We start from the raw sequence: 12,200 nt of genomic DNA on the forward strand, positions 1-12,200 counted from the left end.
GTTTCCGATCAATGGCAATTATTGGTCTAACCATTTTATTTATATGTAAACTCATTCACAAAAAAATGTACATATTATGTAAATCAAACAATTCATATAGTAATAATTTTTCAGAACTCTATGCGTGTAAATCTTTAGAAAGAAAGGACAACCGATTATCTTAGTAGCTACAGACATACGATGTTAAATTGTTTGCACAAATTGGAGTGGAACGGAGCGATAAATTGGACAATAATATTTTACCGTATTCGTTTTAACATCTATGGAAAGGGATAGGAATGCACACAATTAGATGGGAAGACGAACCCAAATCAAGGACGAAAACAAGGATGAAACCCTAACATGAGTGCGATGTTGATTGGAAATATTCGGAACATGACAACCACAAACTGCAGCATCAAAAAATGGGGAACTAGTCTAGTGGTCTAAATATCGTCCAGTTCAACAAATCGCAGTGTACATCACTGTACATTGTCAATACAGCAAAATAAAAGTTGCCGTGCACCAAATTGCTAGGTTTTAGAGGTCAAAATTTTACCGTGCGTCAGTAGTTAGACGGAGAATTTGCATTTTGGCTCAACATCGACCCTCGAAACTATCTCTTACCATGGCCCAAAAATGTTGAACGAATAGATCATGAATTTGGACCCGACGCTGATAAACAGATTTGAAGTTTTTTTCTTTTCTAAAAGCAAATTCGACACTGAGGAAAACAATCTGATTTTGTTTAAAATTAATATTTGCCGTCCAGAGTCAAACTCCACGTCCCCACCTCTCCATGTCTACTACTCTACTCTTCCCTATAGACTCCTCTCCGCCGCCCCGTACAATTCTTTCCTCTTTCGCCTCTTTCTGTGCTGTATAGTCTGCCACCGCGTCACCGGCGACGCCTCAATCCCGCCGCCGCCGCCTCCCCCGACCCCTACTCCTCTCACGCGCCTCGCCGCCATCGCCGTTCCCGTTCTTTCTCGTCTCGGCTCCCTGTCTCCACCCCTTCCGCGACCTTCGGCCATTGGTTTTTTGAGGTATGAGCTTGTTTCCATCCACTGGCTGGCATCTGGATCCGCCCCTAGTCCTCTGTTTGCAGATCTGTTTCATATGACTATTTGCCGAACGTATTTTGCTGCAATCAAGGGGAATTCGTTAGCAGCAGCATATCAAGTTAGGTGAAATGATTGAAGAGGATGACGTGATGATTATTGCTCTGACTAGTCAACTGAGTTTTTACGTGCACGTATTCATCTATTCTTCTCTTCCCCTGTGCATATCTCTCTCCCTTGCTTGCGTAGATGAATTCCTTGTTATCTTCTCCACTCTGCTTCCGGATGTAAATTTCTTGTTAAAGGCTGTGGCTTTTTTCTTGTGTGTCATATGTGGAAGAAGGCAGGATTCTTGTATCTTGTGCAATTGGAGATAGGCAATAGTCTTCTTGTTTGCTTGCTTGTTCTTCCTGATTTTTGCTCTTTTGAACTAGAAAGGTCTGTTCCTTTAGTAGACCAGTCATGGTTTAAAAAGAAGGGATAATACCAATCATGGTTTCTTTCCAACTATACCATGTCTAGTTTGGTACCCGCCTCCTTGTTCAGTTTCTTGTTCTAATGAATTTTTTCCTGCAGGATTTGAGGATTTTCATATATATCAATTTCTCATTTGGGTGTGATCGTTCTATGAGATAGAAGAAAGGGCAGACTGAAGTAGAATTTGAGCTCTGGTGGATCTGAACGAAAAGTGGCATGAGAAGAAGTTCGGAAATTTCCATGAAAGCTTCGTCATCCATGGCAAGTGAGGCATCAAGGAATACTGACCCTGGCCAACAGGGTGTACGTTACAACTCCATGGACCTGCCTTATTTTGCAAGACCTGGCCAATCAATCCCTAGCTGTCCTCCATTCTTTGCTCCTCAGTCTTCCAGTTTTTGTGTTCCTGATGACAGTGGAGCTAAAGTGGGCAATCCGTTTGAATCGGATCCTTCACTGAACACTCCTATATCAGATTGGGATCCTCAGGCAATGCTGAGCAACCTAACCTTCCTTGAGCAGAAGATCAAGCAGGTTAAAGATATTGTGCAGTCCATGAGTAATCTAGGGAGACCAGTTGTTGGTGGTTCTTGCGAGCTTGCAGCAAAGCAGCAGCTCGTCACTGCTGATCTCACTTCTATTATAATTCAGCTTATCTCAACAGCTGGTTCTATGCTTCCTTCCATGAAGAGCCCTCTCCTTAGCAGCAATCCAGCGGTCAGGCAACTCAACACTTATGGTTCTCCCATGGGCTTTGGCTCGGTTGGGAATCAGCGGCCAAGCACAAACAGGGAGGAGACAATTCCTGACATGACCAAGACCTCTGAATATGAGGAGCTGATGAGTACCATAACTACAACTCATGATGTGAAGGATGATCTGGTCAAATGCCCAAATCCTTGTGGCGGGGAAGGGTCTGAACCTATTCCAATGGAAGACCATGATGTGAAGGAGAGTGATGATGGTGGTGAGGCAGAGAATCTCCCCCCCGGTTCTTATGTGGTTTTGCAATTGGAGAAAGAGGAGATTTTAGCACCACACACTCATTTCTGTGTGATATGTGGAAAGGGTTTCAAGAGAGATGCTAACCTACGGATGCACATGAGGGGCCATGGAGACGAGTACAAGACTCCTGCAGCTCTTGCTAAACCCATGAGAGATTCTGGCTTGGATCATACACCAGTTACAAGGTACTCTTGCCCATTTGTCGGTTGCAAGCGGAACAAAGAGCACAGGAAGTTCCAGCCTCTCAAGACAATCTTGTGTGTGAAGAACCACTACAAGAGAAGCCACTGCGACAAGAGCTATACCTGCAGCCGATGCAACACCAAGAAGTTCTCGGTTATCGCGGATTTGAAGACTCACGAGAAGCACTGCGGGCGCGACAAGTGGCTCTGCTCGTGCGGAACGACCTTCTCAAGAAAGGACAAGCTGTTTGGGCATGTTGCGCTTTTCCAAGGCCACACACCTGCTCTTCACATGGATGATATCAAAGCAACAGGAGCTTCGGAGCAGCCTCAGGGTAGCGAGGCTGCGATGGATGACATGGTAGGGAGCGCAGGGTATAACTTCCCTGGGAGCACATCCGACGGTATTCAAAATCTCGACATGAAAATTGCTGAAGATACGCGTGGCTATTTCTCGCCATTGAACTTCGATCCATGCTTCGGCGCGCTCGATGACTTCACTCGCCCTGGATTCGACATCTCTGAGGATCCATTCTCTTTTATGCCCTCGGGACCAGGGTCATGTAGCTTTGGGCAGCCTAGTGGAGAAAGCTGATGAAGGTACTGTCAGCGACAATTGCTTTGTCAATCATTGTGTGATGTTATGATGCTGGCCTAGTTCTCCCTCTATTCAGGGAGCCATTTTGGCCCATGCATGTTCCTTAAGTGTACTTTTATGTTGTTGTTATCAATAATGGTAATGAACTTCCCTATAGATTTGAAATAGCTCATATATGAGGTATATATATATACACCTTTTTTTTTCATCTGTGCTGGCGCCTTGCGTGTAGCTGTGCAATCAATACCCTGACATAGTTCCTTGATCAATTCCCAAGATGGAGATCACCATATGAGACAGAAGGCAATAACAGTTGGGTTCAGTCCTTTGACTGATTCTGCGTCGAAATTCCACATGTTTCCTGTGGAATTTCTGCTTTTAACCTCACAGCGTATTTGTCTCTGGGTTTGGCACACCTGAGAGCCTGATGTTGGGAGAAGTTGGAGGAAGCGAAGGGAGAAATGGTAGTCCGAAGAACTCAGGGCTGTGACAGTTTGAAGAAAGAAAAGAGATGGTGACATTGTTCCGACAGACTTGATCTTGTTCGTATATGCATTGTTATAGATTGGTTACATGTAACTGTAAGCAAATGTAAAATCCATGTTGATATATCTACTCCCTCCGTTCTTTTTTAATTGACTCGGATTTAGTAAAGAAGTCAAACTGTCCCCATGTAGTGGGGATTTTCCACTCTGCAAATAAATTTCAGCTTACAATAAATGTTCAACTTCACATTTGGATGAAAAGAACATCGGCAGTGCATCAACACATTAGCCGATCCTCGGCCAGGGTAGTTAGCTGGGTAAGTAACACCATAGAGAATTAGAGATGAAACACACAACGCTCATACAACATGCTAGAAATAAAATAAACTGAACCATACGTATGATTCCTCATGGCTTTCATAAACACATCAAAAGGCTACACCACCATCTAAAGCAGTGCTAGTATGTCGGCTTGATAATTGATATGGCACAAGTATTCATCTGAAGATATTAAAAAACTCAACGTATTCTTCATTTGTGTTAACAGCCACAGACAGAAATAAAAAAACCCTGAAAAATCTGATGTACTCCCTCCGATACATTATGGATAGGAGCAAGTAACAACAAAAACTTGCAACTATATGTACTGTCTCTGTAAGTAACCAATACTCTGAATAATTTGCTCATCAATTGAACACATGTATGTTTATACTAAAATCTATACACCTGGATTCCTCATGGCACTGATGACTCATGAATGGGCACTTGACATCAGTGCATCAATAGGCTACAGTACAATATAAAACAAGTGAGAGTTTGTTGACTTGATAACTGATATGACACCAGTTGACATCTAAAGATATTAAAAGAAACTCAGCGCCTCATTCATATGTAAGATTCGTGACTATATATAACATGCCAGGTGTTGTCTCTATAAGTAACCCATGCTCTTAATATATAATTTGCTGATCGATTGAACGCGTACTGATATACTACATAGATATCCAGATGTATACTAGAAAATGTACAAACTGCCAGATAATAGTCCCATGTCCAGCCTGGGAAGAACTGCTGGCACCCTACCCTAGTTCTCAACAACTATCTCGTCGAAGTTCCAGTCTCTAACAAGATCCCTTGAAACAGCACGGCTCCGTTGAAGGCGAGGAGCACCCTCGTTGCCTTGTCCAGTAGCCATTGCAGGGGTCACCTTTGACGTTCCCACGCGGTTATTAGTTCCCGTAGCCAAAATTTGCCGCGATATGCAGGCAACAGCAGCTCCACACCTGTTTTCCCCCTCTGAGCTTGAGGCTGAATAGCTTCTGAAAGAGTTTGAGGGGCTGCTCATGCCATGGCATACTAGACAAGCTAGACTCATGATTATGGTACAGCTGAAATTGCCAATTACTGCAACAGAAGAGGGAACTATCAGAAATATATTTCAGTATAAGTAAGAAATTCTATCAAATTCAAGGCTTGTGTTGTAGTATCTAATGACAGGCAAAACAAAGAACCACTAGTGGAGCTATTATGAGGCCAAGGAGGGTAGTGATCTCCATTTTTAGTTGCGTTACACATAACTTGTCGAATTATCTAGAATCTAGTGAGAATTCTGGAGCTAGCCCTCTCATCTCACGACGAAATACATTTGTTCTGACTGCTCGAACTATCTCTCAGCTGATGTACAAAAACAACTCGAATGAACTCTGAAACAAATAGAGCCAACCAAAAACAGCAAGCTGAAACATTTCCTTTAGCAAAATTTTTACTGCCAAAATACTGCACTCAGAAGAGGCCGCTATCAAACGCATAATTTAGTATAGGTACGCAATTCTATCAAATTCAAAGCTTGCGTTGTAGCATCTGATGACAGGCAACACAAAGAACACTAGTGGAGCTGTTATGAGGCCCAGGAGGGTTTGTGATCTATCTTTTAAGTTGCATAACTTGTTAACTTGCTGAGTTCTCTAGAATCTAGTGACTAATTTGAAACTAGCCCTCTCATCTCATGACTAAATAATATTTGTTTGAATTGCTTGAACAAACCCTCTCAGCTGAACTACAAACAACACCTTGGGATGAACTCCGAAACAAACAAAAACAACAAGTGTGGGCATGTCCTTTAGCAAAATTGTTGTTTCATGTCCGTATATGCATCATAGTAACAGGAAACGGGGAACGGTGCCCCATCCCCTGAACCGGGATCGTCGACCCGAATCGAGGGTTGGGGACGACGGAGTCGATCGCGGAAACACGTCCCATGTCAGTAGCTTGCCGACCTAGGAACGGTCTCCCGCAGCGCCGGTTTCTTAAGGTCGGGCGATGATAGGTGACTCCCTGACCTACAATGGGAGGAGATTTGGCTTCTCTTTGATGTTTTAGGTGGGCAGCGGTTAGTTGCGAGCAGCCTAGCCTGGTGCGCATCTGGTAATAATGGAGATTGAGGCATGGCCACAAGGAAGAATTGGAGAAGGGCGTGCGGCCGCGGCATGGACAGAGGTTACTCGTTGGATAATTAGTTCAAGGAAGGAGAACAAGTGGTAGGTGGATATGGGCTATGTTTTTTTCTAGGCAAATCACACATGCTATGTGGACAGGCAAGGGGACAAGTGGGCCTTCTATTACCATGGTCTATAGCAAGACGTGGCCCATCTGCCTCGATTCATTGTACCGTCCGGGTTCATCATCCCTAAATAGTCTGGGTCGTATTCCACCCATCGAACCGTACGCTTGAGAGATGTATACCCTCGATGTTCCCTATTTCTGGGCAACCATGATCCTCGACTCTCGTTCCTGTCCCTCGTCCCGGAAACAAGACAACTATGGTATGCATATTAGAGTCAATAGGTCATGATGTTGCGTCATTAGTATCAGCGATACTTCCAGATTGCGCTAGCTCAACCATTGGAAAAGGCGTGTGTAATCATAGCTATGCAAGTTCAATTTTTTTGAAGAGTTTAACTGCAGTACTAATCCGTATATTGTTCAATCCAGATGCAACCCAACACTAAAACCATTGGAAGATTGATGAAAATGACAGTAGTGACAAATTTACAAGCATACACTTCACAGGACAGGGGGTCTACACTTTTGTTAGCAGCAACAGAAAAGGTACACGTGCCATAAGTAAAGGATCAAACAACATCCAGTTTGAGTATCAGAGTTGTTTGACAAAAGCATAAATTATTTCAGAGAACATGAACAGAATAATCTGACAAATTTGTAAATATTCCCAATTTTAACAACTTAAACAGGTTAGATGGTTAGGAAAGTATACAATGCACTATTGCTCGTTGCGATGACCAAAAGTAGAAAACTAATGTCATTACCCGTCGAAAAAAAAAAAATCACAATCAGAACATTCAGAAACTCAAGTTCAGGGGTGGATCTAGATGGTGTGCGAGGGTGCACACCCAGAAATCGTTGATGTCAGTGGGATTTGGATGAAAAGAAGTTCGTACCTCAAAACCCAATGGCCAGAAATCGCGGACGGGGTGGAGACAGCGGGGGCGCGATGTTGAGATGGGGAAGAACGGAAACGGCGATGGCGATCGAGAGGCGGGGGTAGGGGGAGGAGGACGGAGTTTCGAGGCGTCGGCGGTGAGGGTAAACGGCCTACGGCGCGGCGGGGCGGGCGGATGTAGGGCCGCGGTGGGTAGGTCAGGACTCGGGAGAGGAACAAGAAAGAAAGGCACCGGATATATTGCAGCTTGGAGGAGATGGAGACCAGATATCTTTAATTACTTTGACAAAAAGAAATGCTATCAAACTAACCAGTAGTCTAGCCTTGGGCCTTGGGCCTTGGGCCTTTGTGATGTGAACATGAGTAAGTTATAAATCTTGAGATGCTCAAAAACAAGTTAAAAATCTTGAAACATATACTGCTAAATGATCCTTAAAATGAACTTGGTGTAGTTTTTTCCTACATGTTGTTCCGTTGTTGATATGTGTAAGCTGTGCGGGGTTTCTCATATAAAATATTGTATTTTTGGTACTCTCTCCGATCCATATTATTTAATGCTAAAATGGATGTATCTACAACTAAAATGTGTCTAGCTAGATATATCTATATTAGCATCAAGTAATATGGATCAGAGGGAGTAGTATTCTCCATGTAATTATCTTAGTGTTGTTTTGATGTTTTCTCCACAACGATAGTGACCGCGGCGTTAGGACCCTGGCCATGGTGGCGGCAAAGGTCATGTGGAGCATGCTACGATTCTCCTACGACAAGTTTCTCATCAAGGAGGAGAATGCCCCTTAGAATGTCTACATCAAGGTATATCACACCATGCTTGTGTGCCTCAAACCTTGAATTTGTACTTTTGTTCCCATGAAGACATGACTCATTTTCATTTTTTCACCTTTACATTTTCCAAGGACATGGTTTCTAACCTAAGAAGAATGGAGGTCTTGGAAATTGTGAACCTTAAAATCCCAAATCAAGGTCTACTGATGAAATGCCTCGACAAATTTTATAACAGATAGGCGCTTTGGGTGACCCTGGTTTGGAATTCATATTATGTTGGTAAGGTTCCACATGCAATAGGGAATTGTGGATACTTTTGGTGGAGGGATATTTACGAACTCATGCCCATTTTCAGAGGAATTACTGCAAGCAATTATGGGAATGGCGCTTCAACATTATTCTGGAAGGATACCCGGTTGAGTGGTATTGCCACATACCATAGAGCTTACTCCTTTGTGCTTGATGAGGACATATTTGTCCAAGATTTCCTCTCCTCTAATAGCACGGCTGATTTATTCCATCTTCCAATTTTCCCTGAAGCAATGGTAGAGCTTAGAGAATTGCAAGCAAACACTGCCCATGTTAACTTTTTCTAGGATGATACTTGGACTTATGCCTGGGGCACCACCAAATACACTGCTAGTGAGTTCTACAAATTTTGTTTTAGGCACATTGTGCCCCATGTCACTTTCTCTTGGCTTTGAAAATGCAAATGCATACCTAAGATGAAATTCTTCTTTTGGTTGATTTCGTCAGATCGTTTAAACACAAGGAACATGCTCAAGATGAGGCATTATACTCTAAACTCTGGCTATGCTTGTCTAATGTGTGACAACCCACCTGAGGAAACACTTTAGCATATGCTATTCTTTTGCTCATTCAGTTCACTTTGCTGGTTGGAGCTTTGTATGGCTTGGCAGACTAATCGTAATAGGTAACACATTATCCAAAGAGGAAAAGATCAATGGCATAAGCAAATGTTCATGGAAATTTTCATAGTGGCGGCCTGGAACATTTGGAAAGAAAGAAATAATTTATGTCATACCAGATGTGAATTCCTGAAAGCATAGAGTCAAAACAGACTTTCTTCTTCTAGTTCATAGGACTCCACCCCTTCATTTTTGAGTTTACAGAAAACTTGTGATCTTTTGGTGAACCTCGCCCCTTTGTGCATATGTAACACCCTGGTTTATTAATTTTATAAACGAGATAGTAGGAGCCTTTCCTATTGTCAGAGCCTTCAAAAAAAAATCTTGATCTATCACTGGTTGTGGTTGTGATATAATTTGGTCGTGCGGATCAGCCAAGGCATCACATTTCTATTTTAGGTATATGGCTTGGATTGCAAGATGATTCTTGCAAGAGTTGTGGTTGTGATTTAAATTTTTTGGCTGTGATTTAAACTTACATGCCATGGAAATGTGGAAACGTGCGGTATGCACATTTAGCAACAAAAATCCTGAACTTCCTAGCTGAAACAGACAGCTAGGTAGTTGAGGGTTTTTGTATTGGCGGTGCTTAGATACTTGTTGATGGGTATTATTTATTTCGTTGGCCATGTATGTGTTTACACTTGTACTACAGAAGTTTCAACTATTGGTTGCAATGTGAAAATATCGTGTTTTTCTTTACAAATCCACCGACGGAGTGGCTCATATCACACAAAGTAACACTATTTCATTTTCCTTTGAGAAACATTATTTTCCTTTCTCTTTCTAGATCATCCAACAAGTGCCATCTTAATGTACACGATAGGTTCTCTGTATTGGAATGAAATCCAGTAAAAATCATGCTACTAATTCCAGAGTACCCCAAAGGGTTGATGATTTTCTATGTGAAATAGTACGCCCTCCGTTTCATGAAAATTGTCTTAAATTTTTGTAAATTTTGATGTATCTCAGAGTAGTTGATTTCTTGAAAACCAAACACTCAACTGTCTGCAATCCCGTTGCAATTTCACCATTGCACAATTAGTCCAAAAGAGGATTAACGACTTGGCCAGCAAAAACTACAACCCCGGAGTTATCCCCCTTCTCCTGCCGGATGATAAACAGGAACGGGTGATCGGCCACGAAGTCGACGACCGGATCTGACGGCAGGCCAAACCCTAGCATCTCCACGACGGTGGCTGCAGCTGCCACGGTACCTTTCTCGTTGACGTGCACGGAACACTGGTGCACGACGGACGACACGGCCACCGGCATCATGGAAGAACCGTCCGCGTCGTCCAGTTGCAGCATATCTGAGAAGGACTCACCGGCCATAGCCGGTCTGAACGGCAGGTCCAGCCCGAGGTCCCGTAGGATCCCCGACGCCTCCACCCTCAGCGACGCCTCGAACTTTGGGATCCTCAGCTCGCCGACGGGGACACGCATCTCTGGCACGTCGAGGAGCGGCGCTGGATCGTCGGCGAGCGCGCCCAGAAGGCGCGGCAGCCCGTCGCGGTCGTCCGGGAGGTAGATGCACATGGAAAACGGCCCGGCGTAGGGCATTCGCAGTACCTTGAATCCTGGGTGGACGCCGATGCACATGTGCGCGTGCAGGGCGCCCCCAGTCATGAAGGGCGTGCGCACGACCTGCCCCGGCGAGACGTAGAAGTCGCCGTCCTCGGTGAGGTTCTGCTCGAAGGGGTCGTACCAGTAGGCTCGGAAGTAGAGCGCGTTGGCGAGGACGATGGCCGTGGTGGCGCCGATGGAGCCCTCGTGGAGGAGCTCCTTCCACCGGCCGCCGGTCTTGGCCTCTAGCCAGGCATTGATCTCCGATCTGGCGTGATCGGGGTTTGAGCTGAAGCAGACGGATCGCGCCGCCGCGTCGTACGTGGACGCCGCCGCAGCCACGAAGGAGGGTTTTAGGCGGAGCGAGGAGTCGACCCAGATGCCCGTGGCGTACACGAGTTCTGGGCTCAAGTCTGGCTCATCATCATCTTCCTCGTCGCGGCAGCTGCTGGGTGGTGCTTGAGTTTCGCTAGTTGCGCTTGCGGTCGCGGCGATGTGGCAGGCGAGGGCTGCGTGCGCGTCCGCACCGGCGGGGCCGAGGAAGGAAGCGATCTGGTCGCGGTGGGCGCCCGTGGCGCCGGACGCGAGGAGGGAGAGGATTGTATGGAAGGATGCGGGAGAGAAGGCGAGGTTCTGGTCATTGCGATGGAGGCTGAAGTGGCCGAGGAGTCGCAGGGAGAGGGCGGCCTGATCCCTGATGGCATCAGCGAGCTCCTGCTGCTGCCCCGCCATTGCCAGCGTTTGCTTAGCTCCTCTCACTGGGCTATGGTAGGGTTAAACAGGCCCTCGTCGACGATAAATACACTGAGAAGAACGCGTCTGTTGGAGGGGTCGGTGTAAAACTTTGAGATTGGGGTTAGTTGAGGAGCATTCGCATGCCACGTGTCAATCGCATCACGCATAGAGGGCTGGCAAGATCTCACTACGGGATTAGGGTTAGTTGAGGAGCATTGGAATTCCCGTCCGCCCTCCAAAAACCTCACGGCCAACTCACGGCAACTCTACCGAAATCCACACGGCAAAACGAGACCCAAGGTGATTTTTTGGAAAAACTGACGGCCTAACAAGGCACTCAACAAAATACAAAGAAAACTCACGGCAAACAAATCCTCTCGGCAAATTTGTGGCCACGTATCTCCACCGTTAAGCTGAACCGGGCGTAGAACGGTTCCCTCAATTTGCCGTGAGCAGGTTTTCTTCCCTGCTCAGGCCAAAAAATACATGTTGTTTGGGCCTTCGGCTGCCTCTTTCGACCGAGCTGGGCTACAGCCCGTCTACTTTATTTGCCGTGAGTCTATTTTCTATATGGGCCTCATTCCACATGCTGTTTTTAGATGACTTGTTGCAGGCTAAACTGGCTGGATATCGCACATGGACGGTTAATATTTTTCCGCAACGTAGGATTTGATTGTAATTCAAATTGTTTCAAAACAGGGATAAGAAACTCATTGACACAAATGCGCAGGGAAATCGAGCTTAGTTTCAACGCACAAGTACACCAGCTTCCTTAAGAGTGTTAGGTAAACTTGTGTACTCTGTAGCACACCATAGAAAAATCAGAATAACTAATGAGCAGGCAAGGAATTTCAGAGAAAGTGAAGTAATACCTGCAACATGAATACACCAAAAAGACATAAATAATTGTAGAAATACAACAGTCCACTGGGACTTG

General features: G+C 45.0%; 3 protein-coding genes across 4 annotated transcripts; 1 reads left to right on the top strand and 2 right to left on the bottom strand.

Annotated features, from left to right (window-relative positions):
- Positions 1 to 821: 821 nt before the first annotated feature.
- Positions 822 to 3,458, top strand: LOC124659634 (zinc finger protein STOP1 homolog). 2 transcript variants are annotated; one of them, XM_047197466.1, is made up of 2 exons: positions 822 to 1,025; positions 1,617 to 3,458. In XM_047197466.1, exon 2 carries the CDS (start codon positions 1,734 to 1,736, stop codon positions 3,297 to 3,299), a length of 1,566 nt encoding a protein of 521 aa, XP_047053422.1. In that variant the 5' UTR covers positions 822 to 1,025; positions 1,617 to 1,733; the 3' UTR covers positions 3,300 to 3,458. The 2 variants fall into 2 exon arrangements, with proteins under 2 accessions (XP_047053422.1, XP_047053423.1); XM_047197467.1 differs by lacking the exon at positions 822 to 1,025 and adding an exon at positions 1,042 to 1,535.
- A 1,213-nt stretch (positions 3,459 to 4,671) lies between these two features.
- Positions 4,672 to 7,378, bottom strand: LOC124661941. The gene is made up of 2 exons (XM_047199824.1): positions 7,246 to 7,378; positions 4,672 to 5,191 (listed from the first exon to the last, which is right to left on the bottom strand). The coding sequence occupies exon 2, from the start codon at positions 5,160 to 5,162 to the stop codon at positions 4,872 to 4,874; it is 291 nt and encodes a 96-aa protein (XP_047055780.1). The 5' UTR covers positions 5,163 to 5,191; positions 7,246 to 7,378; the 3' UTR covers positions 4,672 to 4,871.
- A 2,625-nt stretch (positions 7,379 to 10,003) lies between these two features.
- On the bottom strand, positions 10,004 to 11,260 carry LOC124662739 (serpin-Z1-like). The gene has a single exon (XM_047200540.1). The coding sequence runs from the start codon at positions 11,258 to 11,260 to the stop codon at positions 10,004 to 10,006; it is 1,257 nt and encodes a 418-aa protein (XP_047056496.1).
- Between the last annotated feature and the right edge of the window lie 940 nt (positions 11,261 to 12,200).

The sequence above is a fragment of the Lolium rigidum genome, chromosome 6 (assembly GCF_022539505.1).
Source record: "Lolium rigidum isolate FL_2022 chromosome 6, APGP_CSIRO_Lrig_0.1, whole genome shotgun sequence".
NCBI lineage: Eukaryota > Viridiplantae > Streptophyta > Magnoliopsida > Poales > Poaceae > Lolium > Lolium rigidum.